Here is a 27,895-nt window from a genome sequence, read left to right on the forward strand (position 1 = left end):
AATGATTCACTTAGTTTAATTCCTGTACTGAAACAGGTGTTATAATTACTGCAAGTTTGTTTACATCAACTTAATTCTTCTCTTTAGGAAACAAATTTATCTTTAAACAGAAGCCGAGGTTCTCCCCCGATATTGAAATGACCAGACAGACATTCTCAGTTGTTCATAAGGTAACAATGTTGTTTCTGGAGTGAGAAAATGCCATGATAGTTATTTGTAAACATTAAACCGACAACAGTAAGTACATTAAAAACCCACATTTCCATCCTAAAATAACCACAAAACTTTGACATGAAATACATAAAGAGTTTATTAGGTGTGTACCCCATTTCATTATGTGGAGGAGGAAATCTGAGGCAACAGTTTGGTGCAGTACAGACAAGCAACGTAATATACAGTAGCTGCACACAGCTTGATTTGTTTTGAATCACAACTAAATATTCTTACTATGACCATTAGTACAGAAATGTTCTGCAATTAGAAAAAATGAGAAGTATTTCTCTCATGCTGTACAATCTCACACGGACTCTGTTAGAAAATAACTGATCATGTTTGAATTTTTCATGCCAACTTGTTCGGCTGTTGCCTCTGGAATGTTCAGCACAAAGGTTAAGTTCCAGACATAATTTAAGTGCTTTTCATGTGCAAACTGTTACTGGCTAAAGCTTTCAAAGTACATTTAATTACAGATATGAACACCCTGTAAAGATATGAGGATATGATAGAAGACCCAGAGGCCATTAGAATTTTTTTTTTGTTTTAAAGAGAAATGCTATGTTCCACTGCAGTAGTTCTAGTCCCTGATGAGGTCCTTCCAAGTAGGACTGTTCACTTGTAGGAGATAGACCATTCTTTGACAGAAGCATCATGGGATGTTGTTACCAGGGTATGTTCATCCAGCCATGCCAAGCTGCTTACATGATGTAGTCTATGAGCATCTGTGCAGATGGAAGGAGAGAATATTGCATTAAAAAGGAAAAAAAACCAACACAACCCCCCCCCCCCCCCACACACACACACAGTTTAAGAATTGATAGGTTATTACAGTCATCTTAGGACAATATTTTTAATTTTGAAAAAAATTTCAATTAGATAAGACTGGCCATACCAGGTCAGACCAGAGGTCCATCCAACCCAGTATCCGGTCTTCCGACAGTGGCCAATGTCAGGTGCCCCAGAGGGAATGAACAGAACAGGTAACCATCAAATGATCTATCCCGTCATCCATTCCCAGCTTCTGGCAAACAGAGGCTAGGGACACCATCCCCGTCCATCTTGGCTAATAGCGATTGATGGACCTATCCTCCATGAACTTATCTAGCTCGTTTTTGAACTGTAATGCACAAAGTACTTGTAAAATGCAGTTGCCTGCAAAGTGTACTTATGGATCAAGTCTGCCATTCACTAACAGTTAGAAGGTTAAAATTACATTACAGGAGGTAGGCTAGAGGAAGAGATATCTAGACAAAGAGATAACTGCTAGTGTAGTTCTGACAGAGAAAGCACTGTCCAGATTTTGAGAGAGACTAGTAATTCTCAAAACTAAACCTCTTTCTAGCAAAGAAGTGCACAACATACCTGGTATCTTGACTCTGGTCTCCGGGTCACTTAAGGTCCAAACATAAACCATCATGTCCATGCCCCCAGAAGCAAAATGCTCATTGTCTGGAGACCAGGCAAGGCAAACAATTTTTGCATGGTGTCCATAGAAGATGTTATGTTCCTATTTGGGAGTTATTGGGAAAATGGTGTTATTTTAAAGACTTCAAATAGCTGTTCTGCTACCGGTGATATTGTCCCTCATTAACAGGCAACAAATTTTAACATGTTGCTAGAACAGTTAAAATATATCTGTATACCCCCGGTACACAGTAAAATTCTAAGGTAAGTGCCCTTTATATTTGAATATTATGGTTATTGCACAAGTTGGTCATGGGAGCCATTTAAACTGTCCATTTTATGCTATTTCTATTAACATCTGAAAGGCGCCAACAGAACTCAAATGAAAATGGATCAAAAATGGTAGGACTGGATGTTCAAGTTTTAAGCAAACACCAACTGGAGATCCTAGGACTCAAATGTCCTGCTCAGCTATAGCACAGAAGGTGTTATATGAAGCCTTTGAAAGTACACCTCTACCCCAATATAACGCGACCCGACATAACATGAATTTGGATATAACGCGGTAAAGCAGCACTCTGGAGAGGAGCGGGGCTGCGCACTCCAGCGGATCAAACCAAGTTCGATATAACGCAGTTTCACCTATAACGCAGTAAGATTTTTTGGCTCCCGAGGACAGCGTTACATCGAGGTAGAGGTGTAGCTGTACAGTATGTGTTTTGAGAAAAAACAACCCATACTTGATGGTGACCACATTCCTCTTCTGTCCTTCAAACTCCCCCGCCTGCCAAGTTCCCCACAGACCAGGGCACCCCAAATCAAAGTGGCACCAGCCTCTGCCATAACAGATGCAAAACCTCTACAACTTTCTAGATCTACAGGTCCCCCACATGTGGTGTGCCTCATCCAATACACTAAGTGCCCAACAACAACAGTGTGGGTGAAGAGAGACACTACGCTCTCAAATGTACTCAGACAGAAAAAATGATAAAAAAAAACAAACACAACCACGGGCAAGCATTTCTCACAAAAATGATCACTCCATATCCGACTTCATAGCCCTTGTCCTCAAAGGAAACATGCAAAAAAAATGAGCCTCGGAACTTAAGACTGACCCTTGGTGTCCAGTAGAGTTTAATACAGACAGTGGATCTATGGCTCATTACAGCTATCTGTAACCCACTAACCTGCCTTTGTCCTGCAACAGTAGAGGTGTTAACTACCCATGGTCAACTTAAGTGGTCTCTTGAATGTGGGTTAAATACACATGCAGTTTTAGGACTAGTAAATACTTTTGTTGGAAATCACGGGTCAGATACAGCAATTCTTACCGCATAGCCATCAGCAACACTAAAGACAGTGACAACTTTGTTTGCATCACAAACTGCAAGAAAGGCACCATCGTGAGAATATGCTAGGTCAGTCACAGGACCTTTAGCTTGCAAGGTCTTCTCATCGATTTTCAGAGAGGTTCCTTGGATTGAATATAGATGGACATTCCCATCCTGCAAGTTAATAATGAAAGTCAAAGCTTTACAACAAATCAGGAAGGCTATTAAGTTAGAGGATCATATGCAATTATAGATATTTCTCCCTTTGAAAAATACATAATCAGTATTTTTAGGGTATATTGGCCATATGTCAAATTAAAAACATGCTACTGCTTTAAGATGTGGGGAGAGTTTTGATAAAAGTGTACTTAAAAGCTTAACTATCTAGGGAGAAGATGTTGGGGAATGTATACTAACCACAAAAGTGGGAGAATCTAATGGAAAGAGGCCAGAAGATAGCAGCTTAAAAAACCCAACAGCACAACTTTAAATTAAAAGCAAAACCATTAGTATACTGCCAACTTTGATATCTTGGTGCAGCAACAGCTGAGTGATGTTTAATGAACAAGCAAAACCAAAAAGCTCGCAACCATGGAATACTGTTCCAGTGCTCAGAGTGTATCCTTACCTGTCCTCCCACTGCAGCGGTAGCACCTCCTGGATGAATGGCCACCACTTCTGGTTCATAGCCAGGATCATCAATTGCAAAACACTTCTTCCTATTCTTCATCAAGATGATCTATAAATGCAGAGCAATGTACCATAGAGACCATGGGTTCAAAATGCTTGACAGGCTATAGTGTCTCACCATACACACTACGTTGGTCAGCCACAACAGGAGCTACTACTTCATTGGTTCAAAGGGAGTATTGAGATTCATTCTAATCTATATAGATTAGAAGTATGAGACACCTATGCCTGGCGACTAAGCTTTTTCTCCTATGAGCATTTGAAAGTGATGCAGGTGCTGGTGCAGACCGCCTTCAATCTACAAACTGCAAGCAGTCAGGACACGCTCTTGCATACTGTTAGCTGAAGTTCATTTAGGGTACATCCAGACTACCCGCCATATCAGCAGGTAGCGATCGATACATCGTGTCTTAACGAGACGTGATATATCGATTCCCGAACGTGCTCCCAGTCGACTCCGGAACTCCACCGGAGCGAGCGGCGGTAGTGGAGTCAATAGGGGAGCCGCAGTCGTCGATCCCGCACCGTGAGGACCCGAGGTAAATCGATCTAAGATGCGCAACTTCAGCTACGTGAATAGCATAGCTGAAGTTGAAGTATCTTAGATCGCTCCCCGCCCCCCAACCCCACCCCCAGTGTAGACCAGCCCAGAGTCACAATAAGAGGTGCATGAAGGAATCTAGCATTTCAAGCAATGTCTACTATCTTTCACAGTACCATCTTCTGTTGGGAGGATTGAGTTACAAAGTACACATGCTGTTGATCTCAACAGCATCAACCAAACTATTTGGTTTTAGTTATGACTGCCTCTAATGGGAAACTGTAGCTGGATAGGAAAATGACCCTTTGCACATGAGATTATGAAAGTTCAACCCACATCCTTTTTAGTCAAAAGCATTACAAAGGAATGCAAGTATGGGTGGCAGGTGAACCCTGGGCTCGGGGAAGCTAGCAGCTGGCTCATCCTTTCTGCCTGAGGCCCTGCCCTGCCTGCCAGAGCCCAGAGGATTCCCTCCCCCAAAGTGCTGGGCCCCCCTGGAGTGCAGGCTGCCCCTTCCCCCCCACCCCCATTAGCTCCAGCTGCAGCAAAGAGCCCCCTGCAGCACCGGAAAGCAGGAAGGGGTCTGGGGGCTGAACGTGGGTGGGGCCACACAAGGCTGTTCAGGGAGGCTCAGTCTTCCCCGGCCTTCGATACCCATCACCCATGAACGTAAGTGTTGTTTTAAACAGAGACATCTCCTAAGAAACAAGGATCTTTGGTTCTGCTTCATTTGAATCATGCTGAGAGCTTGAGTAATCCTCAAGTTATTGTAGAGAGTGTGCTCCAACAATAGCCAAAAGATCCATATTTATGGTGCCAGGAGGTGATAAGCAAGCTGTACACCAAAGATGGATACAACAGCGTAAGTGGACTAGCCTACCAAAGTAATGAATGTTCAAGCAAGAGACTAAGGAGAACTGGTCCCTGTTTCTATATTTTTACTACTGACCAAGGTCTTAAGACTGTTATCATGACCATATCCAATATAGTTATCAGTGACTAATGATTTTGTGTTTCATATATAATCTTCCTTCCATTTTTTTTAAAAAGATGTTAAATATCTATTGGGATTTTGGTTTTAAAGAGATGTCCTTATGTAAGGACATCTGTACAGTCACTATGAGCTAGGTTAGATATGTATTTGCTCCTGCTCATTAACAGAAAAAAAAGCTACCTTCCATATTTAAAGTGTTCACACCCACCCACCAAAAGGAGGAAAACAAATTAAAGAAACCAACACTAGATTCAAATTTCAGGTAGATTTTCATGTTGACTCAGCCTCTTTTGGCATCATTAGAGGAGTATGGCTACATACAGTTCAGGCACTGATTTAACAAAAGTAGTTTTTCTACCAATTTTAAAGTTTGGTGCAACCCTGTAGCATGGATGCAGGTATACCCTGATACTGGTGTAATGCATCCACAATAGAGGTCTGCACCGATTTAAAATAGACAAGCGGATTAAAAAAAAAATGCCAACACTGTATTTAGACAAGTCTTACACCAGCAGATTCTTTGATTTAGTTAGGTTTGTACAGAATTTAAAAATAGTAAGGTGCTATATAAGTACTGTTACCATGGGCTAACATTAACAGCTGATCCATATTGACAGCTGCCTCTACTAACAGACTCCTCCACTGAAATAAGTTTTAGAAATTTGTTAGTGTATCAATGACATACTCAGAGCATTAAATACTGTATAGGTTACACGGGGCATATCTACACGGCAACCAGACACCCGCAGCTGGCCCATACCAGCCGACTTGGGCTCACAGGGCTTGGAAGTCCACACAGCAGTGAAACAGCTCTGCAGCCCGAGCCCCACAAGCCCAAGTAGGCTGGCCCAGGCCAGCTGTGGGTGTCTAGTTGCTGTATAGACATGCCCAGATATTATCCTGATACTTACTTGTCCAATGCATATAACTACCGTATATCCACCAGGACCAACAGCTAAACATTTTGGTTGAACATCCATTTTTATAACATCCTGGCCACTGAAAAGAAAAATACAAATTGCTTTTCTGGGTCTCTATTTTATTCACGTACAAGTCTCAATTCAATAGTCAGCCATTGAGAGATCCTTGAAAAGTAATCATGAAATAAGTCTTCAGGTCTGCAATATGTAGATATTCAACAGCTAGCTAAGGGAATTATCACTTCAAGGTATCTAAATTCACAATCACGATCTACAGCTGGATTCCAGTCTTAGAAGTGAGGGCTTCTCTACATGGGGACACCTGGGAAAATTAACCTGATTTAAAATTTTAAAGTGGATTACTTTACCCACATTAATTCTAAATCAGAGTATCCACATGAGAATTTAAAGTGACCTTAATTACTCTTCAGAGAGATAGACTGGATAAATCCTAAAAGGACTCATCTCCTGAGGCGGTAGGATTGGCATAACCACAGGGGGAAAAAAGATGTTTTCCAGAAAGAATCTTAGATCTTGTTTTCTTCTTATACAGTATATTATATAAAGCCACATAAGAACTGAAGCATGCTCTCTCTCTCTGATACATCTATACAGTGAAGACAAAACCATACACAAGTCATGCAATATAAGACACAGATACATCTGGCTGCCTGAGAAATAAAAATTAAATCAGAAAATACTGTCTAAGAAATTAGTCTCATGGAAGAAAAAAATTAACCACTTTTCTATTGTTTCATAGATAAAGCAAGTTGGGTATTGCAAACATTTCTAGGATTTTCATGGTCACTTGAAAAATTTGCACAAGTTGTATGATGAAGCTATTCAGCATCCCACACTATACCAGTGAAATTCTCTTGATATAAAAAAAACAAACAACAACACACACAAACATCCCCCTCTCCCCCCAAACCATCCACCCCATATATACATAACACAATCAAATATGGTAGCTTCACTAACCTGTAGTCTCTCTTGGTTAGGCTAGTATAACGCACAGTGTCGTCCATACTGCAACTGACCAGCTGATCCAATTCATCCACGGCCATTCTAGAAACCTGGTTTGTATGCCCTTTTCCAGAAAAGTCATCATTTTCCCCAGTTTCGGAATCCCAATAATGTGAGAAGTAGAATTAAGGAAATTTTTCTTAGGAGTTTGTGTGTGGTGGGGTTGCAGAAAAAACTAGGACTTCCAACTCCCAATTCCAGATAATGAAAACAAACACTGACTCAAGTATTCCATAAAGGAACTAAATAAAATATTTGAATAACCAGTTTAGAACAGTAAAAAGGTATCGGCAAACAACAAGTCATTTAATGTTAGGTCTCAATGCCTAAGGAACGCTTTCCAAGAGAGATATGGATATAAACACTGTATCTTTACTTTTCCTAACAAGGGACTAGTCAATCTGACATGTTATCACCATGAGAGCTTCTTCCTCAGCAAGTTTGTGTCATATATTTGCCAAAGAGATAATGTAGTTAAAGAGTGCATTATGTTCACAATGAGCATAAGTATTATACATCACATCTTGTTTAAGGTAATGTATAAAGAAATTGTATAAACTCACATTTGCCTGTTACAGAAAAAGCTAGTAGTGTTCAGCTAAAAAAAACAAAAACAAAAAACCCAACACAAAACAAACAAACCAACCCACCTCACAGGCTGACCCTCTGACAATACCCTGAGGGGAGATCTAGATTGCATTTCATGTTTATTGCTCCACGGGCCAGTGGGAACTGGAATTAATTATATAATTAATAGATGTGCAAATTCTCTGGGAGTTGGGGGCCTGATTATGCTTGAGACACTGGCTAGACAAGGAACAGTAATGAGTGGGTGACAGTTTTACCATGAGGATAGCAATGAAATTAAGGCAACGATAAGGTGGTGAGAAACTTGCAGCTCTAAGAGCAATGCGGAAAGCTATGCTTATTAGTATATAAACCCAGAGGCAGAGCAACAAGGGAGTTCATAACCCTTTCAGTTTAGGAATGACTTGATTACCTGTTCTGTTCATTCCCTCTGAAGCATCTGGCACTGGCCACTATTGAAGACCAGATACTGAGCTGGATGGACCTTTGGTCTGACTCAGTATGGCTGTTCTTATGAATGTTAATAGGGATTCAGGTAAGATTATTGTGGTATCAGGAAAGCAAGTCATTAGAGAGAATGGTAAAGATTACAGATAAGTGCCATGTTAGTTACAAGTTAGCAGGAATTTGGTTCAGCAATACAATTTTATTCAGGAATGTCAGAGGAAGTTACCTTGTCTTCAGTAAAGTGATTTTAAAAGTTCCTAAAAAGCAGAATATCCATCTTAAGGAGGAGAAGTGGGACTAGAATAATGCCATTTGATCACCAGAAAGGATATTAATGTGTCCATCATGACTTCCGGAGTAAATATAGGATTTTCCACCATTTTTATGCACTGTCAGACACTGAATTGATTTACTATGACCCTGTAAAAGAATATAATTAATGGGCAATTCATTTCTCAGTTATTCAAACTAAAACAAAAGCAATCTGTTCACAAAGTGCTACTGGTAAGATTTAGAAAGTAACATCACATTTTGGTTTTGGTCTTTGTTCAATCTCAAAATTCAAATGACTAGTTGTCTATGTCTGTTTCAAGGAATCAATACATTAAAAAAAAAGTATTACAGCACTGATATTTCCATACAAATTCTAAAGAATTAAATGTTCTGTAATATGAATGGTCACACACTGTTTTCCAGATGGAGATCACATTAGGACCCTTTCCATGCTTAAGTGTTATGTTCCAAACAAGTTCAGTGTTTACAAGATGGTTAAATATGGTCACCTACATGTATTGGTTGCCAGAATTATAGTAATAAAAATCTAGGACACAGGTTTCTAGTTCATGTAAAAATGTAAGCTCCCATGGGATTGCTTTGTCACCCCGCCACATAATTCCTATTAGTAGAGCTTGACTGCATAGTGAACCACATCTCCACGTTCACAACAGTTAGCACTTGCAGGATGATGAAATAAAATGCCCATGGGTGGTATTCTAACTCAGATTATTTTAGTGTAATCTTAAACATGTTTAAAAACTAGTGTGGAAGTAAGCTATTTTATTAGCATAATTAAGATCATTACTCATCTACACATTTGCACAAAGTATAACTACTATATTTGACTGCTATGACTCAGGTGTTAGTCAGGGATATGCTCAGCAATATACAGGCTTGATGGTTCAAAGAGATTCTTTACAGCCACATTTTAATGGAACAGTTACTATTCCCAAACAGATTATTGCTAAAACCAAACTATGTGTAGTAGAAGGTCTGCTGCAGTGTGATCAAGGTCAACATACCTTTATGACACGTAGAGGCTTATTTGGGTTATTCTTATCCAAATAGTTAATGTAACCAGAGAGGGAGAGGCTCAGTAAATGGTCCTTCTGCCACAAGCAACCCAACTGCTGATCCAGAACATTTGATCCCATGTTAAACGTACTGACAATAGAGTTAGCGCCAACATCCCAGATTTTAGCAGTTTTGTCTCCAGAAGCAGAAAGCAAGTGAGCACTATCAGGGCTCCAGCTAATCTGTAAAAACAAGTACCTGCCTTAGCATACGGACAGCACTTTCCATTGACAACAGTATAAGATCTTGCAATAGTAAGTTAGATATTTATTGTGCTGCAGTTATGAAACACACAAAAAATACTTACAGCATAAATGCCTCCATCATGAGCCTTATTTCCACCCAGAGCACAAATTTTCTCTCCAGTCTTCCCATCATAGACAAAAATCTTTAAAAAACAATCACATAAGCATATTATACAAAGTGACAGACAATCAGAGGAAGGCTTGCACATTTACAATCTCCAAAATGTATTATAGAGCTAACTCTTTGCTGCAGGCATAAAAGTAATGTTGTAAAGGTCAAGTTAAGGCTTCAAGACAAATGCATACTTGTATATTAAATATTTAAGGTACCAGAGGATGTTAAGGCATTCTAAATAAAAGCAGCAAGCTGTTCCATGCAGGAATTCTGACATCTGAAATACTGGAAAGTATTATGCTTATGGCTCCTACTGTGATAGCCGCTGCTCCCAGCTAGTCATTGGAATCTGCCTATATGCAGGGAGCTAGCCATGGCAACAGCGCTGTTGTCATTCTTGACCCTCTGAGCTAATAAAAATGTATAGAGATCGGCTCTTATGTAGCCATTTATACTGCACCCACCTTCTCAGCCAGTGCAAGGAGTCTAGCAGTGGAAGCACCAGCACAGATACGTGGTGGTACAGGATCAAGCCCTTTCATAGGGAATTTGAGAATTCTTGGATATTTTCCTGAGTCTGAAGAAAGCCTTGTTGCAAAAAGCTGTAGGCAGGGGTATCATCCCCCCCCAGCAGATAAGTAGCCTACGTTGGGAAGGCGCATCAGGAAGAGAGGAGCAGCACCAGGTTTTGGTAGAACAGCTGCTGTTGCAGCCGTATCATGGGAGGATAATGACAGTTCTTAAGTCTGTTTTCTCACAGTAAAGAGAATCAGTGTGTAGGTTGTGGAACTGCTCCCCAAAACTCCATCCCCCTCAAAGAGTGTGTAACTCACAATTATTCCCCTCCCCCACAAGTGGATATCCAGGTGGCAGCTCATTTTTACCTGGCCATCTGCACTAGATGTAGCGAATCTGTTCCCATCAGGAGAGAACCTCACGCAGTTAACAAAACGGCTGTGGTCCTGCAGGAGACAATAATTAACACCCAGCCAAAAACAGAAAAGCTTTAGACATCTTAGGTAAGTTACTTGATCCCCATGAGACCCATTCATTTACAGTGAAATTCTCAAGCAAGAGGCTCTCCGCCCTACTCAAGCCCCAGACTGGCTGTGAGGGAGGCCTACAGAGGAAACGTCTGCACTGTCCAGCATAGGTAAGAATGGAGGGTGACAGAGGTGGGTCAAGAGCAGCCACAGGATCCATGGTTCTGCAGTTCAAATACCTTTAATGCAGGATACAAATCAGATTAGGAGTAATCACCATGGCTTTGGTTAGGAGGGAAGAGGGCTGAACTACAGCCCCATCCCATTCAGATTGCTATTTTGTCTCCACCCACCCTCCCATCTGGTCACTTCATACGCATAAAGCCTTAGGAATCAGGCTTATGCAGGCGAGTTGAATTCCACCCATAATAATCAGAAAACGCATCCATTTCATGCCCAGTGCTTATAACAACTTTACTTATGGCTTTGGATTTTGCTAAAGAAGCGGTTACTGAAAGCTGAACGGTCTGAAGGCTGAGTTGCCAATACACCAGTCTAGCCACTATTAGTAATTATTTAAACCTTCAGGAGTTTGTTCTTCAAGAGGATTGTCTACACTACAAAAAACCTCCAACAACCCTAGCAGAAAGTCTCAGAGTCTGGGTCAGCAGGGTAAATGTTTCCACTCAGGCTCTGAGACTCTCCCACACCTTGCCAGGCCTGAGTCCAGGCTCCAGCCAGAGTGTAGACATACTGTAAGAGAGCCAAAAAATAAGAGTAGCTTCTGAAGGTCAAATGTATATTCAGTAGTGATACCACTTTACTGACTGTGGCATTCAAAAAACTGTTCTTTTGCTAAGGCTGGAATGGAAAAAGGACTAAAAAGCACTTAACTAAGGGTTTAAAGTCACCTTAAGGCATATGCAAACAAACTTAAATTGCCAAGTTTAACTTTTCAAGAAGCCCTACTAGTATGGTTAGGACTTCATCTGCAACAGTGCCAAGTAGCAAGGCCTACCCAGAAGAAGACAGGCCCCAAGTAATAAGGGCAGGAGACTCCCTAAGGGATGACATAAGAAATGTGAATGGTTTGAATATAGTCATTTCAGTGTTCGGTTTGTTTTTTGTAAGTTCTCACATTGCACAAGTGCAACACAAACCAGAAATTAAAGCTGACTTGTTATTTTCATAGTCCAGACAGAGGAACAAAGGATGAAAGTTAGATTTATAATTTCAAGTTTAAATAACCAGTAGTGATTTTTCAAGATCTAGGCTGACATTTTCAAAGCTGCCTCAAGGGATTTGGATGCCTAATTCCTGTTTAGAATGGAGAATCCAAATCCCTTAAAGAGATTTGAAGATTCCAAACCCCTCCCGCACCACAGCTTTCCACCATCCCCCCCCACTCTCCAAACTGGGCACTGCTGAAAATATTGTTAAGAAACATGGTAGAATATTTTGAGATTGCACTAAATGAAGGAAAAAACTACTCCTCAAGAAGGGATACTGAAAAATGTTACATTTCCTACAAACCCACAGAAGAGTAATGAAAGCCAGCACCCAAGAAGATCTGAGAGGACACTAAACTTAAAATTATACTGTTTTGAAGAACTAGTCTAGAGTTTCCTTTCTAACCCTTTATTGTGTTTTTCTGAGCTTGAGCTAGACCTTCAATTATCTTCAACGATGGCTACTCAATGCCAAGTAGATTTTAAACTGGAAACCAAGATTGTTATGGCAATGAGCTGTATCACAAAATAGTAAGAACTGTGAAGACTTTTTAGTATACATCCATATGACAACACAGACACATAACAGAACTTCTGTGCAGAAGGAGAAAAGTATGTTAGACTCACGCTTATTGTAAACTTGAATTTGAATGGCGGTCCCTCAAAGAAAGCACCACAATTGTCATCACTGCCAGTTACTATACGATAGGGCCTTGTTTGTTTTATATCCACGCTGTTGATCACCTTGTTGTGCCCAGAGATCTCTCCGACTGAAGAGCCAGTATCCCACAGGAACACTGCTCCAAATCTATTTAAAGATGACAATACACACAGTCCATAAAATAAAAATTACATGAAGGCTAACTCCTTGAGCATCAGTAATTGGCATACTGAGAGCACACAGACAATAGAAATTAGGTCATCTAGTTAATCTCATGCAAGTGCAGCACTGTTCCCTAAAGGATATTCAAATCCTTTGTCTAGGAGACAGAGTCCAAAAACTCAGAAGAGGATGACAGCTGCCACGTGTACCAAGCAGAGAAGCAAATATACAAACCCTTTTAAAATTAAAAATATCCCTTGGATCTCATTTTAAGATATCAACTACTTAAAGCATACTGAGAGGAGCAAGTTGTTGTCCCAGGTGGACAGTTGCTACACATACATAGTATGGAAGGCTGGAATATAAAACAGCATCAAGTCCATCATATATAGGGCCCTACCAAATTCATGGTCCATTTTGGTCAATTTCAGTCATACGATTTAAAAAAAAAAAAAAAAAAAAAAAGTAAATTTCAAGATTTTAGCTATTTAAATCTGAAATTTCATAATGTTGTAATTGACCAAAAAAGGGGGAAGGGAGAGAGTTTGTTGGGGCGGGGGGGGAAGGAAGAGAGAAGTGTTGCACACTAGGTTATTGTAGAGGTGTTTGCAGTACTGCTACCCTTACTTCTGCTGGCAGTGGTGCTGGGCTCCCCGCCAGCAGCTGCTGCTCTCCAGCTGCCCAGCATTGAAGGCAACACTACCGCCAGCAGCAGCGCAGAAGAAAGGATGACATGGTACGATATTGCTACCCTCACTTCTTTGCTGCTGCCTGCAGAGCTGGGCCCTCAGTCAGCAGCCTTGACACTCCAGCCACCCAGCTCTGAAGACAGCAGCACAGAAGTAGGAGTGGAAGAGTATTGTATTGCCACCCTTACTTTGATGCTGCTGCTAGCGGGGTGCTGCCTTCAGAGCTGGGCGCCCAGCCACTACTCTCTGGCCTCCCAGCTCTAAAGGCAATGCAGAAGTAAGGGCGGCCCCCCTAAAATAACCTTGTGACCCCCCTACAACTCCCTTTTGGGTCAGGTCTCTCAGTTTGAGAAATGCTGGTCTCCCCCGTGAAATCTGTATAGTAGAGGGTAAAAAGCACAAAAAAGACAAGATTTCATGGTCTGTGATGCATTTTTCATGGTGAATTTATGGGATTTAGACCAGAACAGTTGATAATTGCTTTAAAGTCCTCTAGGTATACACATGTATTCCAACTGCAAGATGTTAGTGAAGTAGTTAGTAGTTCACCTATGCTGACCACCACCTTGTCTTATAGAGACACAGTTCAGCGAGGGACAAGAACTACTGAGTGACTAGAATACAAATCTTAGCATACCAAACGTGTTGGCAGTTACTATTTCAGGGGCATTTAAAAAAAAAAAAAAAAAAACCACAAAAACCTAAAGAGTTAGTTAGTAACCACAATGCATTAATAAAACAAGTTTTATTAGAAAATGAAAAATCCTGTCAGCCCTTGTGTTTTTAAAACAGTAAAAAAATACTGTCAATAATGTAGTTAAACAAGCTCTAGACAATCATTTCAGCAAGTTTCTAAAATGAAGCTAGATTTGCTGGAAATGCAATACAATTCATTAGGAAACCTTAATAACCTTGCTTTATTTTTTTTTTTTTTTAACTTCTGGACATTTTGAAAGAAACAAAAAATAGGTATGCTGATATGTAAGATACCATACACATTTCTTCAGTACCAACCCTTGAGACATTAGCAAATAAACTAATGCAGGAGGTATCTCCCCAAAGAATTAAGTTAGGAGTCAATCTACAGTAGAATCTCAAAGATACGAGCTCCTGAGTTACGGACTTACCAGTCAACTGGACACCAATCAGACAGCAGCAGAGAAAAACACGCCTTGGGGCTTTAGCCCTGGGCATCAGCCACAGGGAGTTGGAGCTGCAGCCGCGGGGCCAGAGGGGAAAGGGGGGGCAAAGAGAAGAGGAAAGAAGTTTGGAGCTTAGGGCTTTAGACGTGGGGGTGGGGGGAGAGGTAGTACTGGGGCTTCAGCCCCAGTGCTCCCTCCAGAGCTAACCTCCTGACGTGCTCCCCAATGAAACTGGGAGTGGAGCCATGGGAAAACCCTGAGCCACAGCACCCCCTGCAGGACAGAGGTGGAAATGGAGCTGCAGGGCTGAAGCCCTGAGCCCCAGTGCTCCCTCTGGGTCTAATGCCCTGAGCTCTGGTGCTCCCATGGGGCAGAAGCCCTGACCTCTCCAACCCCATGCCTGGAACCCTGAACTCTCTAACCTGCAGTTGCAACCGCACCCCACCCTCGATGGCTGAAGTCTGTAATGTCTTGTTCAGAGTTCTGGAACATTTCAGGGTTACAAATAACCTCCATTCCAAAGGTGTCCATAATGGAGGTGCTACTGTACCAGCCACTTGTACAGAACAGTAATTAGTCTTAAGATGCAGTATGTGGCCTTTGCCTGGAGGCCACTCTGGCTGGATTGGTCCCCATCTTCACAGGTCTGCTAATCTTTTGTATCGGCAAGTGTACACATGTACCTAATTGAAGCTATACAATGGGCACTTCTAGCCTGATAAACAAGATTGCAATTGGTGGTGAATTGTGTTCTTATTGCAATTAAACCCCCAAATGTAGTTGTGCTCATGTGGAAGATGCAAATATAAGTGTGATTCTCTCTTCAACACCACATTTTATAGAACATTAACTGTTTTAAGATCTCTGCAGTTCTCCCTGCTCCACAAAAACAACACCCCCCCTCCCCCACACAACCTACCACACCCTGTGAACAAAACAGGCAATCTTGAATTGATCGTATGCAGAGTCGTAGCCATGTCGGTCCCAGAATTAGAGAGACAAGGTGGGTGAGACAGTATCTTTTATTGACCATCTCATCTACCTTATCTCCCTAATCTTGAATTCATGTCATTTAAGAGGGAAAAAAAAAGTACTGCTCTAAAAAGGTCTATTTTAATGGCATTGTGCTTCCCCAGTGAATAAGCTACTCACAGTTCTGCAGCTGTCAAATGCTATGTAAAGAATTTTGCTACTAAAACAGTGAATCTAGAAGTCTAAAACAAGGAGTGCGACACATTTCTCTTAGAAGAGCTTAGAGTTTTCTGCATCACTGATTTTGTTTTGTTAGGACACAACAGTTTACAGTAGATTGAGAATTACTCACTTCTCCCTGCCTTCCCCCACAGCGGCAAGTCTCTTGCTGTCTTCAGTCCAGGCAATATCCTTTATTTTTCCTGCAAATGGCTGATATTCATACTTCAGTAGGTGTTCCTTCTGTGTGGTATCCCAAATTCTTAGCTTTCCAGAGACATCTGCCATAACACAATAGTATGTAACTATCACTGTTCCAGCAAGTATCAACTAGTCACATGTCTCAGCAATCTGTCACAGTAAAAATTTTCAGCCACACTGATTGCTAGTGCTAAAAACCTACCAGCATACGCCATTATACAGACTAAGATTCCTAAATAAAACTGAATCCAATAAGCATTAGAAATTGGAGCTCGTTAAAAATCATATATTCAAAGTTCATGCAGAATTGATGATTACAGGCATGTCCAAGATGTACACACATCTGTTGTGTGTACGAGAGTCAGGCATTTGTGCAAATATGACCTTTTAGGTCTCCAACCACAAGCATAAATACCTGGCCTACTCTCTGCATACAGAACTTAAATGCACATGTACAAAGTTTAAAAGCTGGATTGCTACCCAAAACTCAAATAAGTGTATTCAACAATCGTTGGCAATCCCTCGAAGTGGAGGATGATGGACAATCCATGAAAGACAATTTCAAGTTATCTGAAAGTCCACTGATGGCTGAGGCGGCCTATTCTAGAGCCACAGACTCTTCCACATTGCAGACACATTTCCAAGCAATGGGTGAGCCTGGGATGTTGATTTGAGCCCTGGCCCACTTGGTCAATCCCGTTTTTCCATTATTCAACAACAGTGATGTCAAAACAGGCAAGGGATACAAGTTTATCCTTTGTAGACTAGAGGTCTCATTTATGCTTAATATTCTGAGCATGCACTGTCAGTTGCCTTGAATCAATTACCACTTCTTCAGAATACTAGAGAAGCATGGAACACACTTCAATTCAGAGGAAATATTGTGGTGTTGCTAGTCACAAGTTGTGATGCTCTGTACCTCGGGGGGACACCCTACAACCCCATGTTCATCTTTATAAAATGATTGTGTGGTATCCAATGCAAAGTTTGTCATGTCATGTCTTCAGAAGGCTCATGATGCACTGAGCATGGTTGTTATAGTGATGTTCTAGTAATGTTATAGGTTATAATTTCATGTATATGTAATTGAGGTCGAAAATGTATCCTCATGGCTTAAAGCAAGCCCAGACAAAAACTCTCCAAGAACACCTCATCAGGGCAGGTATGGGACAAACTCAGCCCAGCCTCACAGGAACAAAGGATGCTGGCCTAGGCAGCAACAAAAGAATCTGTTAGACTCTCGAGGGAGTCATTCCCTTTTCCTTTGGTCAGTTTGGAACTGCGATGAGATAATGCTCACCTGACTCTGAAGTGGGGGGAGGAGGGGGCACAAAGCCAAGAGGAAAGAAAGGACATGATAAAAGGGAGACATTTGCCACGCTCTCTCTCCCACCTACATCTACAGACAGCACACCAAGCGACTAAAGTGCTGATCAAAGGGGAGAGCCTGGCTGAAGAGCAACCAGCCAGCCTGTGGTGAGAAGCATAAGTTTGTAAGAGCATTCAAAGTGTTAAGATCAGCTTTGAATGTGTTTTGCTTTTATTTCATTTGACCAAATCTGACTTTTGTTTTGACTTATCACTTAAAACCTATCTTTATAGTTAATAAATTTGTTTATTCTACCTGAAGCAGTGCATTTGGTATGAAGTGTGTCAGAGGCTCCCCTCAGGATAACAAGCCTGATAGAAATTTATATATGTTTCTTAAATTGACAAACTCATAGAAGCTTGCAGTGTCCAGTGGGCATAACTGGGTACTGCAAGATGGAGGTTCCCAGGATTGTGTCTGGGATCGGAGATATTGGCTAGTGTCATTTAGTTGCACAATCCGAGGAGCAGCTTACATGCCAGAGTCTGTGTGTGAACAGCCCCGGAGTGGGGATTCTCACAGCAGAGCAGGGAAAGGCTGGCTCCCAGAGTCAAGGATTGGAGTGATCTAGCAGATCACGTTCCAATCTGGTGTTATCTGGATCCATCACACAAGTAGAACATTTTGTAATTCAGACAGGTTTAGTCTTTTGTAATACAAATTTACTCTGTTTTTATATTAGGCCTTAAAAAAAAAGGCAGTTTTGAAAAAGTTTGCATATTAAGGACAGAAGGTAGTAATCTATTCCACCCACCAGAATTCAGCGTGTGTATTTAAAGTTCTGTGTATTTATATGGTCCTCTTCAGTCTAGTATCTGGCCCCTCACAACGCCCATGACATGAGGTAGGGACTTATTATCCCCATTTTACAGATAGGGAAAAAAAAACACGAGGTGGATTAAGTGGTTTTTCTAAGAATACCTAAAAGTTGGTTATTGAGCCTGGATTCAAAACCATTATTCCTGAGTTCCAGTCCTGTACCCCGCCCACTGAAGTATCACTTGAAGATAACAATGTCTACATTAGTATTTTGTTATTCCTCCCCCACATCATTTTACTACTGCTGTTCCCACCATTGCTACTACACTAGTATAAGAAGTGTGCAGGCCTCTTTTCCCCTGGGTTATCTAATTCAACTCAGCAATATCTAGGGGGAAAATGCAGGCATGGATGCTCCTCATAGTGACACTTTTAAATTTGAAGCAATTGTGCATTAAGTCCAAAGTGTTTTGTACCTTAACCAAAAAAAAAAAAAAAACAAAAAAAAACACACAACCACACAACAGTCTGATATACTTAAAGATTAAATGTATGCTTTTAATCTGTGCTCAATGGAGTAGCGAGATACTTACAGGTTGCATACAAAAAAAAAAGTTCAGGGAAGACTTTTGATACCCCAACTGTCAAACATTGAGTATGCGGTAGCATGGGTGATGGCTCAGATGCCCCTGCAAGCAGACTCACTAAATAATGATCTGTGCTTAGCCTGAAGGAAAATGCAGCACTGATCTCAGAGTGTGTGTGTGTGCGCGCACGTACCTCACACACCACTGTTCAGAGTCCCTCAGAGTGGAATTTTATATTTCCAATGCCCTGCCTATTAACAAGAATAAAGTAGATGGGCACTTGGGCAAAGTGAAGTATCAACATAGAACAAACCCAAAAGTGCTGGGTTTGGAGCAGGGGGACACCAAACAGTATTTTAAAAGGAACCAGTTTGACAAACACATGGACTGGTAGCCAGGAAAACCCTGCCTTTGATACAGACTATTTTACAAGGCTGCACTACTCAGACCTTTTACACTCCCCATCTGTGCTCAAAAGATATGTGCAAAGCTTAGGATCTGCATGGAGGGGGTCTACGGGAGGGGAAAGAAGAGTCACTGAAACTTCCCACAAATTCAAGATATTCATATCTTTCAAAATGGCTGAGAGAGAGAGAGAGAATATGAATGAATTTAGATGGTCCCACTGGGAGATTAATGCAGAGACGTGCCCCACTCAATATGGCTGTAAGAGCACACTCTCATAGCAGGTCCATACTGGCTCTTCTATTTAGGAGCCGAGAGTATGTACAAAGGATATGCACACTCAGCATTCTGTGGAACCTGGTTTCATGGAAACTCCCTGTGCACAGCTCAGCTTTGAGGAAAAAGCTGATAGAACCTCTATGGAGGTGAAGGACCCGGAGATCTGATCCAAAGCCATGGAGTTGTTCTACAGCCATAACCTGGCCCATGAGATCTTGCAGTGCTGTGACGCTACTCAGGAACTCTGCTGGAGTCAGGATTCCAGCCTGGAGCAAACTTAATGTTGCAGGCTCCAGAAGTCAATTTGGCATGTGTTCACATTTGGAAGGTTTTATTTTCAACCAAACGGGTTGGGAACTTATTTAAAAATAAATATGAAGACAAGTTAGGGGCTTGAATTCAAGTTAAGAAGTTTCTTACTTGTCAATACAGCCACCATAAAAGTGTTATATATCTTTCTTTAAAAATATTTTTAGAAGTACTTTTAGTTTATTAATAATAATTTGTTCTCCAACACTTACCATCTTTAAAAAGTTTCCCTTATTGATTTTTGTCCTTTCATCTGACAAAGATCAATTCTCTAATGGAGCATGGCATTAATGTAGGTTTGTTTCCTTGTTTATACAACAGTATCAAAAATAAATTTTAGTTTCTGCCAAGAAGCCAGAAGAGGTAGCAAGAGCTTTGTTTAGTGTAGATTCTCAAAGTTTGGGTTCATTCTCACTGTTTTCATAGAATCTCTACACAAAAATAGTTTGAGAACCAGCATCCTTTCCCTGCTAAGTTGCTGCAGTGAAAACTGCAGTTCAGTTTACAGCGCTGAGAGAGATCAGGCCAGCAACAAGGAAAATGAGGACCTTTTTGTGTACATATGAGAGTGAGAGAGAGCACGCGCACGCCAGTGAGAGAATTTCATTTTAAAGACAAAATTTGACACTGTATTTACAGTTTAGAGAACTTGTTAAAAGCAAAAACCAAAATTAAAAATTCCACAGTTCACTCCTAATGCTGATGCATGAACAAGGCATTCACTATAGCTAAAGGACTGTTTATAATAAGTTAATCTATTATGTAAAAGTTTATTAAGTTTAGAGTATATTAAAATACATTTTGGATTTAAACTAAAGTACAACTTCAAAAAGAAATGATACACTACGCTGAGTCCATGAGGAAACAAGTTTAACATTAATGGCACATGGTTAGGAAAAAAATACTTACTTTTGTTTCAGCTTTGTTAAATATGTATTACGTAGTCTACATATGTTCAAACTGTATACCTAAAGTCTGTGCCATTAAGTTTTAGCCTAAGCATTTTAGCAGTCCTGTCCCATAGCTCATACCAGAATGTGTTCTGATACTTTACCTCCAGATGCTATGTAGAATCCACTGGGCGCATACTTGGCAACCACAACTTGATGGGCATGCTCAGTATAGATATCAGCAATTGCTGGATTCTACAGATAAAACAGAATTAAAAAGTTACAAAATGACATTTGGGGGTTTCAGAGGAAAAAAAAAGAATCAAAACTGAGGCATTGGAGATACTTAAATCCCATCTACAATAAAGGGGAAGGGAGAACAACAAAAGTGAAACATACCGCTGATCAGTGGGAACTTACTGTTTAGTGTGACAGACAATACAGGGTCTGTCATGGCTGCTGTAGTGAGAAGTAATATCCTCACTGGCCAATCACACATTAGCATAATTCCCAAAATACCTGTACACAATACTGGAGGTTGGCAACTCATTGACTGATAAAGACTAAGTTGCACTGGAATGCAGAGAGAAAGGGTTCCAGAACAGGAAACAAGATAAAAGCACATAAATATATACAACTGTATAGAAAGATGGGTAGGAGAGAGGAGAAAATAATGATCTACTTTGTAGAGTACTAACCATGTAAAAGTTCCTTCAGTGAAACATGCCTATAAAGCCTTAGAACAAAAAAAATGTTAGACAACTCCTTGCTTAGCAGGACATATGCACTTGTAGTTTCTGATGTATTAATACTGTAAGTCTTCACTGCTAGAACTAGAGACATTTTACAAGAGTTACATCAGCAGGCACAGGAGATTACTTAGGGATGGCTACACTTGCAGATGTAGAGCACTGGGAGTTAAACCAGCCTTTGGAGAGCGCAGGAGGGAAAATGCTGCCGTATGTTTACACTGTCAGCTGCAAGCGCACTGACGTGGCCACATTAGCACTCTTGCAACGCCACAAAGAGCAGTGCATTGTGGTAGCTATCCCTGTGTGCAAGTGCTTGCAATGTGCTTTTCAAATGGAGGGCAGGGCATGGTGGTGGTGGAGTGTGAGAGAGTGTGTTGTGTGTCTGTGGGGGGAGAGAGAATGTGTTGTGGGGGGCTGAGAGTGTGTCAGCATGCTGTCTTGTAAGTTCAGACAGCAGCAGCTCCCCTCCCCACTCTCACAACAGCAGCATTCCACACTAATGGTCTGCTTTGTCCCAGAGCAGATAAGCATGCCAGCTGTCAGAAATGGAGCTTTGAAAGGGAATATCTGCATGCCTGCAGCCGATTTCAAAAACAATGAGAAGAGTGGCCACTTGACTTCAGGGGATTATGGGACATTGCCAGAGGCCAATCACAGTGCAGTAATGCAACCCCTCATCCACACTGATGCCCGGGCATTTCAGCCAGGGCACAGCACGCTTTATGCTTCTCGTGGAGGTGGGTTACCAGGAGCGCTCCAGCTGCAGAGTCCAGGTGCTCTACGTGTCTTGCCAGTGTGGACACACCTCAGGAGTTAGGGCGGCCGGGGCTGCTTTAATTCACTCTAACTTGCAAGTGTAGCCAAGCCCTTAGTAAATCAATGTGGATTGAAACACCCTTGTCTTTTGGGAAAGCTAATTTATAAGTAGCTTTCCCCAAACATATTTCAACAGATGGGCTAGTATAGAAAAAGTTATTCCTACAATAGGAAATATGAATGAAATATGAAAAATTCAATAGGAAAATTGGGATCCAGAAGAAGTTGCATCATTGATTGTCACTACGTTACAATTATAGCTTTTATGCTTCTCTTTGGAGAGGTCTTCAAAACTCCAGAGCAGAAGAGACACTTACGTCATTCAACACATGCTCAGATGTCTCAAAGTTTAACCACAAAACTGACTCAATGAATGTTGATGAGCTCTATCATCCACACCACATCAAGGAGAGTGCCATCAAAATACAAGAGATAAGAGGTACTGGTCTATATTTGTTATTGGATGTCATAACATTTATTCCAAAGAGTTCGCAGCAGACCAGCGAAATTAATTTTTTTAGACTGATTGTTCTGCAATTTGTCAGTTCACCTTTCATCTCCAAAAAAAGACTTGTGTTGTTTGGTCAAAAGGAAAGAAGTGTGGGTGAAATTGTTTTGATGCTGTAATTCATAAACAAACGTGTTCGACTGTATCATAAAAATCACTAAGTAATATGGTATGATTCGATCATGCGCTCAGGAGAAACTGGGCTGTTACAGAGTACCTACTCTGTATTAGGAAGCTTGCAGGCTTTTTACCAGGAAAAGGTCTTGCTCTTGCCTGTACTATCAGTCTCTCAGAGATGTAATGTAGCTTACTCAAGCAAGGGTAAGCTTTTCTATTTCTGGTCTAGAATACATTTATACAGGTTGAGTGCACTTCTAGCTTTGGCAAGTCAGAAATTATTGCACTTTAAAGAGTCACCCAATTTCCTGCCACTCTCCATTTTGCTGGGTGATTGAATTTAAATAAGCAAAACATGTCAGTTCTACAGGACAAACAATTTCATATTCCTCTGTTGTAGTTTCATCTCCTATAAGTTCAGGAGGCTCTCTGTATACTGCAGGGGTCGGCAACCTACGGCACGCGAGCCGATTCTGAATGGCACACTGCCTGCTGGTGAGGAGGAGGAGGGGCCGGAAAGCGCCACGCTGGGGGAAGAAGCAGGGGAGGAAGGAAGCTTGGCTGCGGCAGGACCAAGTTTCTGCCTCCTGCCCTGGCAGGGGAGAGCGGGGTGTGTGTGTGGAGGGTGTCCCGGCCCCCCACCTCACTCAGCCCCACCCGCCCACCGCTCTCCCCCTCCGGGAGCAGAAGCTTGGTCCTGCAGCAGCCAAGTTTCCCTCCTCCCCCGCTTTTTCCCCACAGCTTGGTGCATTCTGGCCCCTCTGCCCCTCCTTCTCCCTGCCAGGATGGCCCTTGTGAAGGGGAGGGGGAAGAGCGGCAGGCTGCACACAGCTCCATAGAGCAGGTAGAGAGAGGTAGGGATGGGCCTGGGGGAAGGGGGTGGAACAGGGCATATCCCTCCCAGCCCCCTGCCATGAGCTGCTCAGGGCAGGGGACTGGGAGCACCCCCATGAGCTGAGCACCCCAGCCCTCTGCCCTGACCTCCCCACACACACTCAGCCTCCTGCCCTGCACCTCCACACACACCCCAGCTCTCTGCCCTGACCTCAAGTTGCCCTGCTCAGCCCACTGCTGGCCTAGGTAAACAGAACCCCAGGCTGGCAGTGGGCTGAGCAGGCTGGCGGTGTAAGATCAGCATTTTATTTTAATTTTAAAGGAAGCTTCTTAAACATTTTGAAAACCTTGTTTACTTTACATACAACAATAGTCTAGTTATATAATATAGACTTAGAGAGAGACCTTCTAAAAACCGTTAACATGTATTACTGGCACGCAAAACCTTAAATTAAAGGGAATAAATGAAGACTCGGCACACTGCTTCTTAAAGGTTGCCTACCCCTGGTATACTGCATTCTATTGCCGACATTATGAGTTGTTCCTGTTTCGTAGCAGAGTTACACAGCCCACTGAAGCTAAGTGGATAAAGACTAGACTTAAGGGGCACTGAATTTAAGACAGTCAAGCTTCTGATTTTTTTTTTTTAAACCTACTGTTAAAGATTATAAATGCCAAAAATAAAGAAGTTTTTCCCAGTTTATTTTCTTTGTACATTTAATAGCACTATTTTCCAATTACAGCCAGTTCCTTCATTTGCCTGCATCTTTCACCCAACCGGGAAGAGAAACACATTTGTTTAGAATTAGAAGTTATGACAGGACCAGAAAAATTAGGACTGGAATGAATGGAAATTCAGGAGCAGGTACAGTATCTAACCCCATCAGCTCATTCTTTGAAGAGGACCAGCTAGCAGGAAAAAGAGGGAGGGGCCTGTTCAACAATACAAAGACAGAATTCAGGTAATTCATTGAGCTTGTGCGGCCCTTACACTGAAACCAGAGCTACTTATGATAGCTTGGAACTCAAACTGCCTCACACTTTGCAGGAAGAGGAACCTATAATGGAAGTAAAATATTTATGAGATATCAAGTCTTCCAAGTATCACTGATCCCTCCTGCCTTACCAATGCTTTTCCAACACATATCCAAGACTTTAATGTACTGAATCAAGTTTTGGACTTCTCTGTCATAGACAAGAGACCATCCTCATTAGCCTCAAGTACTTCACTCCGGACAATGGATTTGTAAGACACCAATAACCTGTCTGGTTTGTTGACTAGGATGAAGCAGTCCCATCTGGAATTGAGAGAGTTATTCTATTGTACAAGAGTCACATGTAGTATTCTCCAAGGGTCTGTCCCTTGTTAGTGTTGACATGAAGTACAGTTACTTGACTAGCCTTCCCTATTTTTGATGGGGAGTGTTTCAGAGACTAGGTCAATAGGTAGTACAGGCATGGTCCTTTACTAGGGAGAGGATTATTTCCATTTAATTATACTATTAAATTGCAACAGACTGAACCAAAGACTATGATACATGCTTTTGTGACATTAAAACTGACTATTAAAACAAATTTTGTAACAGGCTGCTGTCAGCTGACAACTACCAGAAGACTCTCCCCCTGCCTGCCAGTTTACTCTTACTTTTATAGCATACTGAAAGATTTAGGTATTAGTTTTAATGTTATGACTAAGTCAACTGGCTCAGATATCTTTCTATGCATCTGTCATACTACCTCATTTTACCTTCTTAGCTGAAACTTTTGGTTTCAAGAAGACTGGGACATTTTTGCTGTTGTCATTTAGCCAAGATGTGGGACCACAACTATGTTGAAACATTAAAACTAGAGTGCAAGGAAGTTTAAAAAAAAAAAAAAAAAAAAAAGAGACCAGAGATAACATTTAAAAAAATTAAAAACAATTTAGTATTTGGTTCCATGTCATGGAAGGCACTTTCAGCACACTGGCAGCTAGATAAGAGATTTGGATATACCTAACAAAGGGGGAAGGGAGGGGGACCCACAAATCCTGGAGAACCACTGTCAGAGACAAACATTGTCATGGAAAGCTGGAAATTCCAAGGATATATAATCTTCCCACCTGTAATGTCTCCCCCCCAAACACAGTTTACATTACATTAAGGGGTGTGTGTGTTTGTGTGTGTGTGTGTGTGAAGAGAATAGAGAAGGAAGGAGAATAGGGTGAGAAGTCTCATTTTCCAGTAGCAAAAGTACATTTGCCATTTTGAAGACTATATTGAACCTGGAGCCCAAAAGACTAAAACAGCTCTCTACGTCAGCTTTCCCATGCATTTTAATAGAATGCAATCTTTGCAGACTGATTATTGCGATTACCATTTAAAAATGGCACATTGTTCACTACTGATCACCACATAAGAAACAACCTACTGAAGATACCTGTATTGTACATTTCATATGTAGTAAAGTTCCCTAGGATTAAGACTAAGAGCTTTGCATATGCAGATATTAAACTTTCAATCAAACAGTTGAGAGCTGTTTTGATTTCTCAAATGCAACAAACAGTAAGCTACACAGCACTGGATTCGATTTGTAAGATTGTGTTTCTCCGCGAAGACAGCTTAGCCCAGGAAGTGGGGGTATTTATTAACTTAATAAATCCATTTTAATGGATCCCTAGGCCCCATAATATAGATATTTGTATTACCATATTAACAGGGCCAAGCAGGACATGACATACCAATCCGATCCTAAATTCTACAGAAAGGGATGAGAGAAGGAGACTACGCAGATTTTGTAGAGATTTTCTACAGATTTCTGTAGTCCCCTCCCTGCCCACAATTTTATGACTGAGTCATACACCCTCCCTCTTCATTACAGATCTATCTGACCTGAATAGAAATTCCAAAGTATCAGAAACAAGCTATTATGGGAGAGCAGCTGGAAAAAACAAAAAGAAACTTAGAGGAAAGAACATCATAAAACAAAACAAGAAAATATAGAATACATTACATCAATGTTTCTGATGACGACACATTTTCCATTGGTATACAGAAAGTTGTTGCCCTTGGGATCCCCTCCAATAATTTTGGAGACACCTCTCTCAACCTGGGGAAGGCTGGCAAACACTTTTTCTACAAAAAAAAAAAAAAGAGAGAGAGAGAGAGATGTTGATTTCGGGCATCCCTAGCAAACGTCGTTCAAAAGCAAGTCAAGCCGCCCCAGCGGCTGCTGCTGAACACAGGCACTTGTTGCTGCCCCCAGAACCCGGGACACGAAACACTCTGCACCCAGCACAGCCCGGGCGATCCGCCCTGGAGGGGTGCGGGGCTATCGGGGGTCCCGGGCGAGCGGGCACCGCCCGGGGCAGCGGCAGCGCAGACACGGCCGGAGCCCGAGCAGGCGGCACCGGAGCCATTGACTCGGCACGTCGGCTCCGGGCGCGCCGGGCTGTAGGCAGCGCTCCCTGAGCCAGCCAGCCACCCGCCGCACAACCCCCCGGCAGCAGCCACACGAAGGTGGCTCCCTCCGGGGCACGGGAAGCAGCCGGGCGCCCCCCGCACTTACTGCTCTCGAACGGCATCTTCGCCCACTTGTTCCCGCGGCCCGACGGAGGCGACGCGCTCGGTGCCCAGGCGGTAGCGGCCCAGCCTCTCCCTGCTCCTGCTCCGGCCTCAGCCCCAAGCTGCAGAGCAGGAAGCGCCCGCCGAGCTCGCCGCTACTCCCCTGCTTTGACCATATATAGTCAACTCTGCGCTCGCCGAGGAGCGGCAGCAGCTCCCCTCCGCCGCGAGCCCGCGCCCCACGCCCCGCCCCGGAAATGCCGTAGGCTCGCGCCAGCCGCGGCCGGCCCCGCCCCAGTCTGGGCGCGCGCGACAGAGAAAGAGAGGGGGGGAGAGACTTCGCCCGGGCTCGGCGTCGGGCCTGGGAGCCGCCTCGGCTTCTGCGCATGCTCGCTCCCCTGGGCGGCCCTCTGGCGCGTGCGCGAAAGAGAGATGAAGCTGTTTGCCCTCAGCGGGGCCCTGCCCCCACCTCCTTGCCCGAGCCATACAGGGCAGAGCGCGGAGGAGAGGGAGCGATAGCAAGCGGGCTGTGGGGGGAAGGGAGGAGGGTGTGGGCAGAGAGATGGGGGAGGAGCCGTGGGGGCCTTGGAGTGGGAGGAGAGA

General features: G+C 42.4%; 1 protein-coding gene across 1 annotated transcript; it reads right to left on the reverse strand.

The window, feature by feature from the left end:
• WDR1 (WD repeat domain 1) lies at nucleotides 1-27,505 on the reverse strand. Its single transcript, XM_054029569.1, has 15 exons — nucleotides 27,297-27,505; nucleotides 26,742-26,863; nucleotides 20,888-20,978; nucleotides 16,058-16,205; nucleotides 12,707-12,887; nucleotides 10,752-10,829; nucleotides 9,815-9,895; nucleotides 9,456-9,689; nucleotides 8,488-8,577; nucleotides 7,078-7,232; nucleotides 6,088-6,175; nucleotides 3,580-3,690; nucleotides 2,952-3,125; nucleotides 1,579-1,723; nucleotides 1-938 (listed from the first exon to the last, which is right to left on the reverse strand). The coding sequence occupies exons 1-15, from the start codon at nucleotides 27,310-27,312 to the stop codon at nucleotides 829-831; spliced, it is 1,824 nt and encodes a 607-aa protein (XP_053885544.1). The 5' UTR covers nucleotides 27,313-27,505; the 3' UTR covers nucleotides 1-828.
• Nucleotides 27,506-27,895: the final 390 nt, after the last annotated feature.

This window comes from Malaclemys terrapin, chromosome 5 (genome assembly GCF_027887155.1).
Source record: "Malaclemys terrapin pileata isolate rMalTer1 chromosome 5, rMalTer1.hap1, whole genome shotgun sequence".
In the NCBI taxonomy this organism is placed as follows: domain Eukaryota; kingdom Metazoa; phylum Chordata; order Testudines; family Emydidae; genus Malaclemys; species Malaclemys terrapin.

What these genes read in the sequence shown, in the direction of transcription:
- WDR1 (XM_054029569.1), bottom strand. An exon ending in AGCCTCTACGTGTCATAAAG is followed by an intron (nt 8,578 to 9,455) that starts GTATGTTGACCT and finishes ATTCTTTTACAG; the next exon opens with GGTCATAGTAAATCAATTCA. An exon ending in GTCATGATGGACACATTAAT is followed by an intron (nt 7,233 to 8,487) that starts ATCCTTTCTGGT and finishes TACTTCTCACAT; the next exon opens with TATTGGGATTCCGAAACTGG.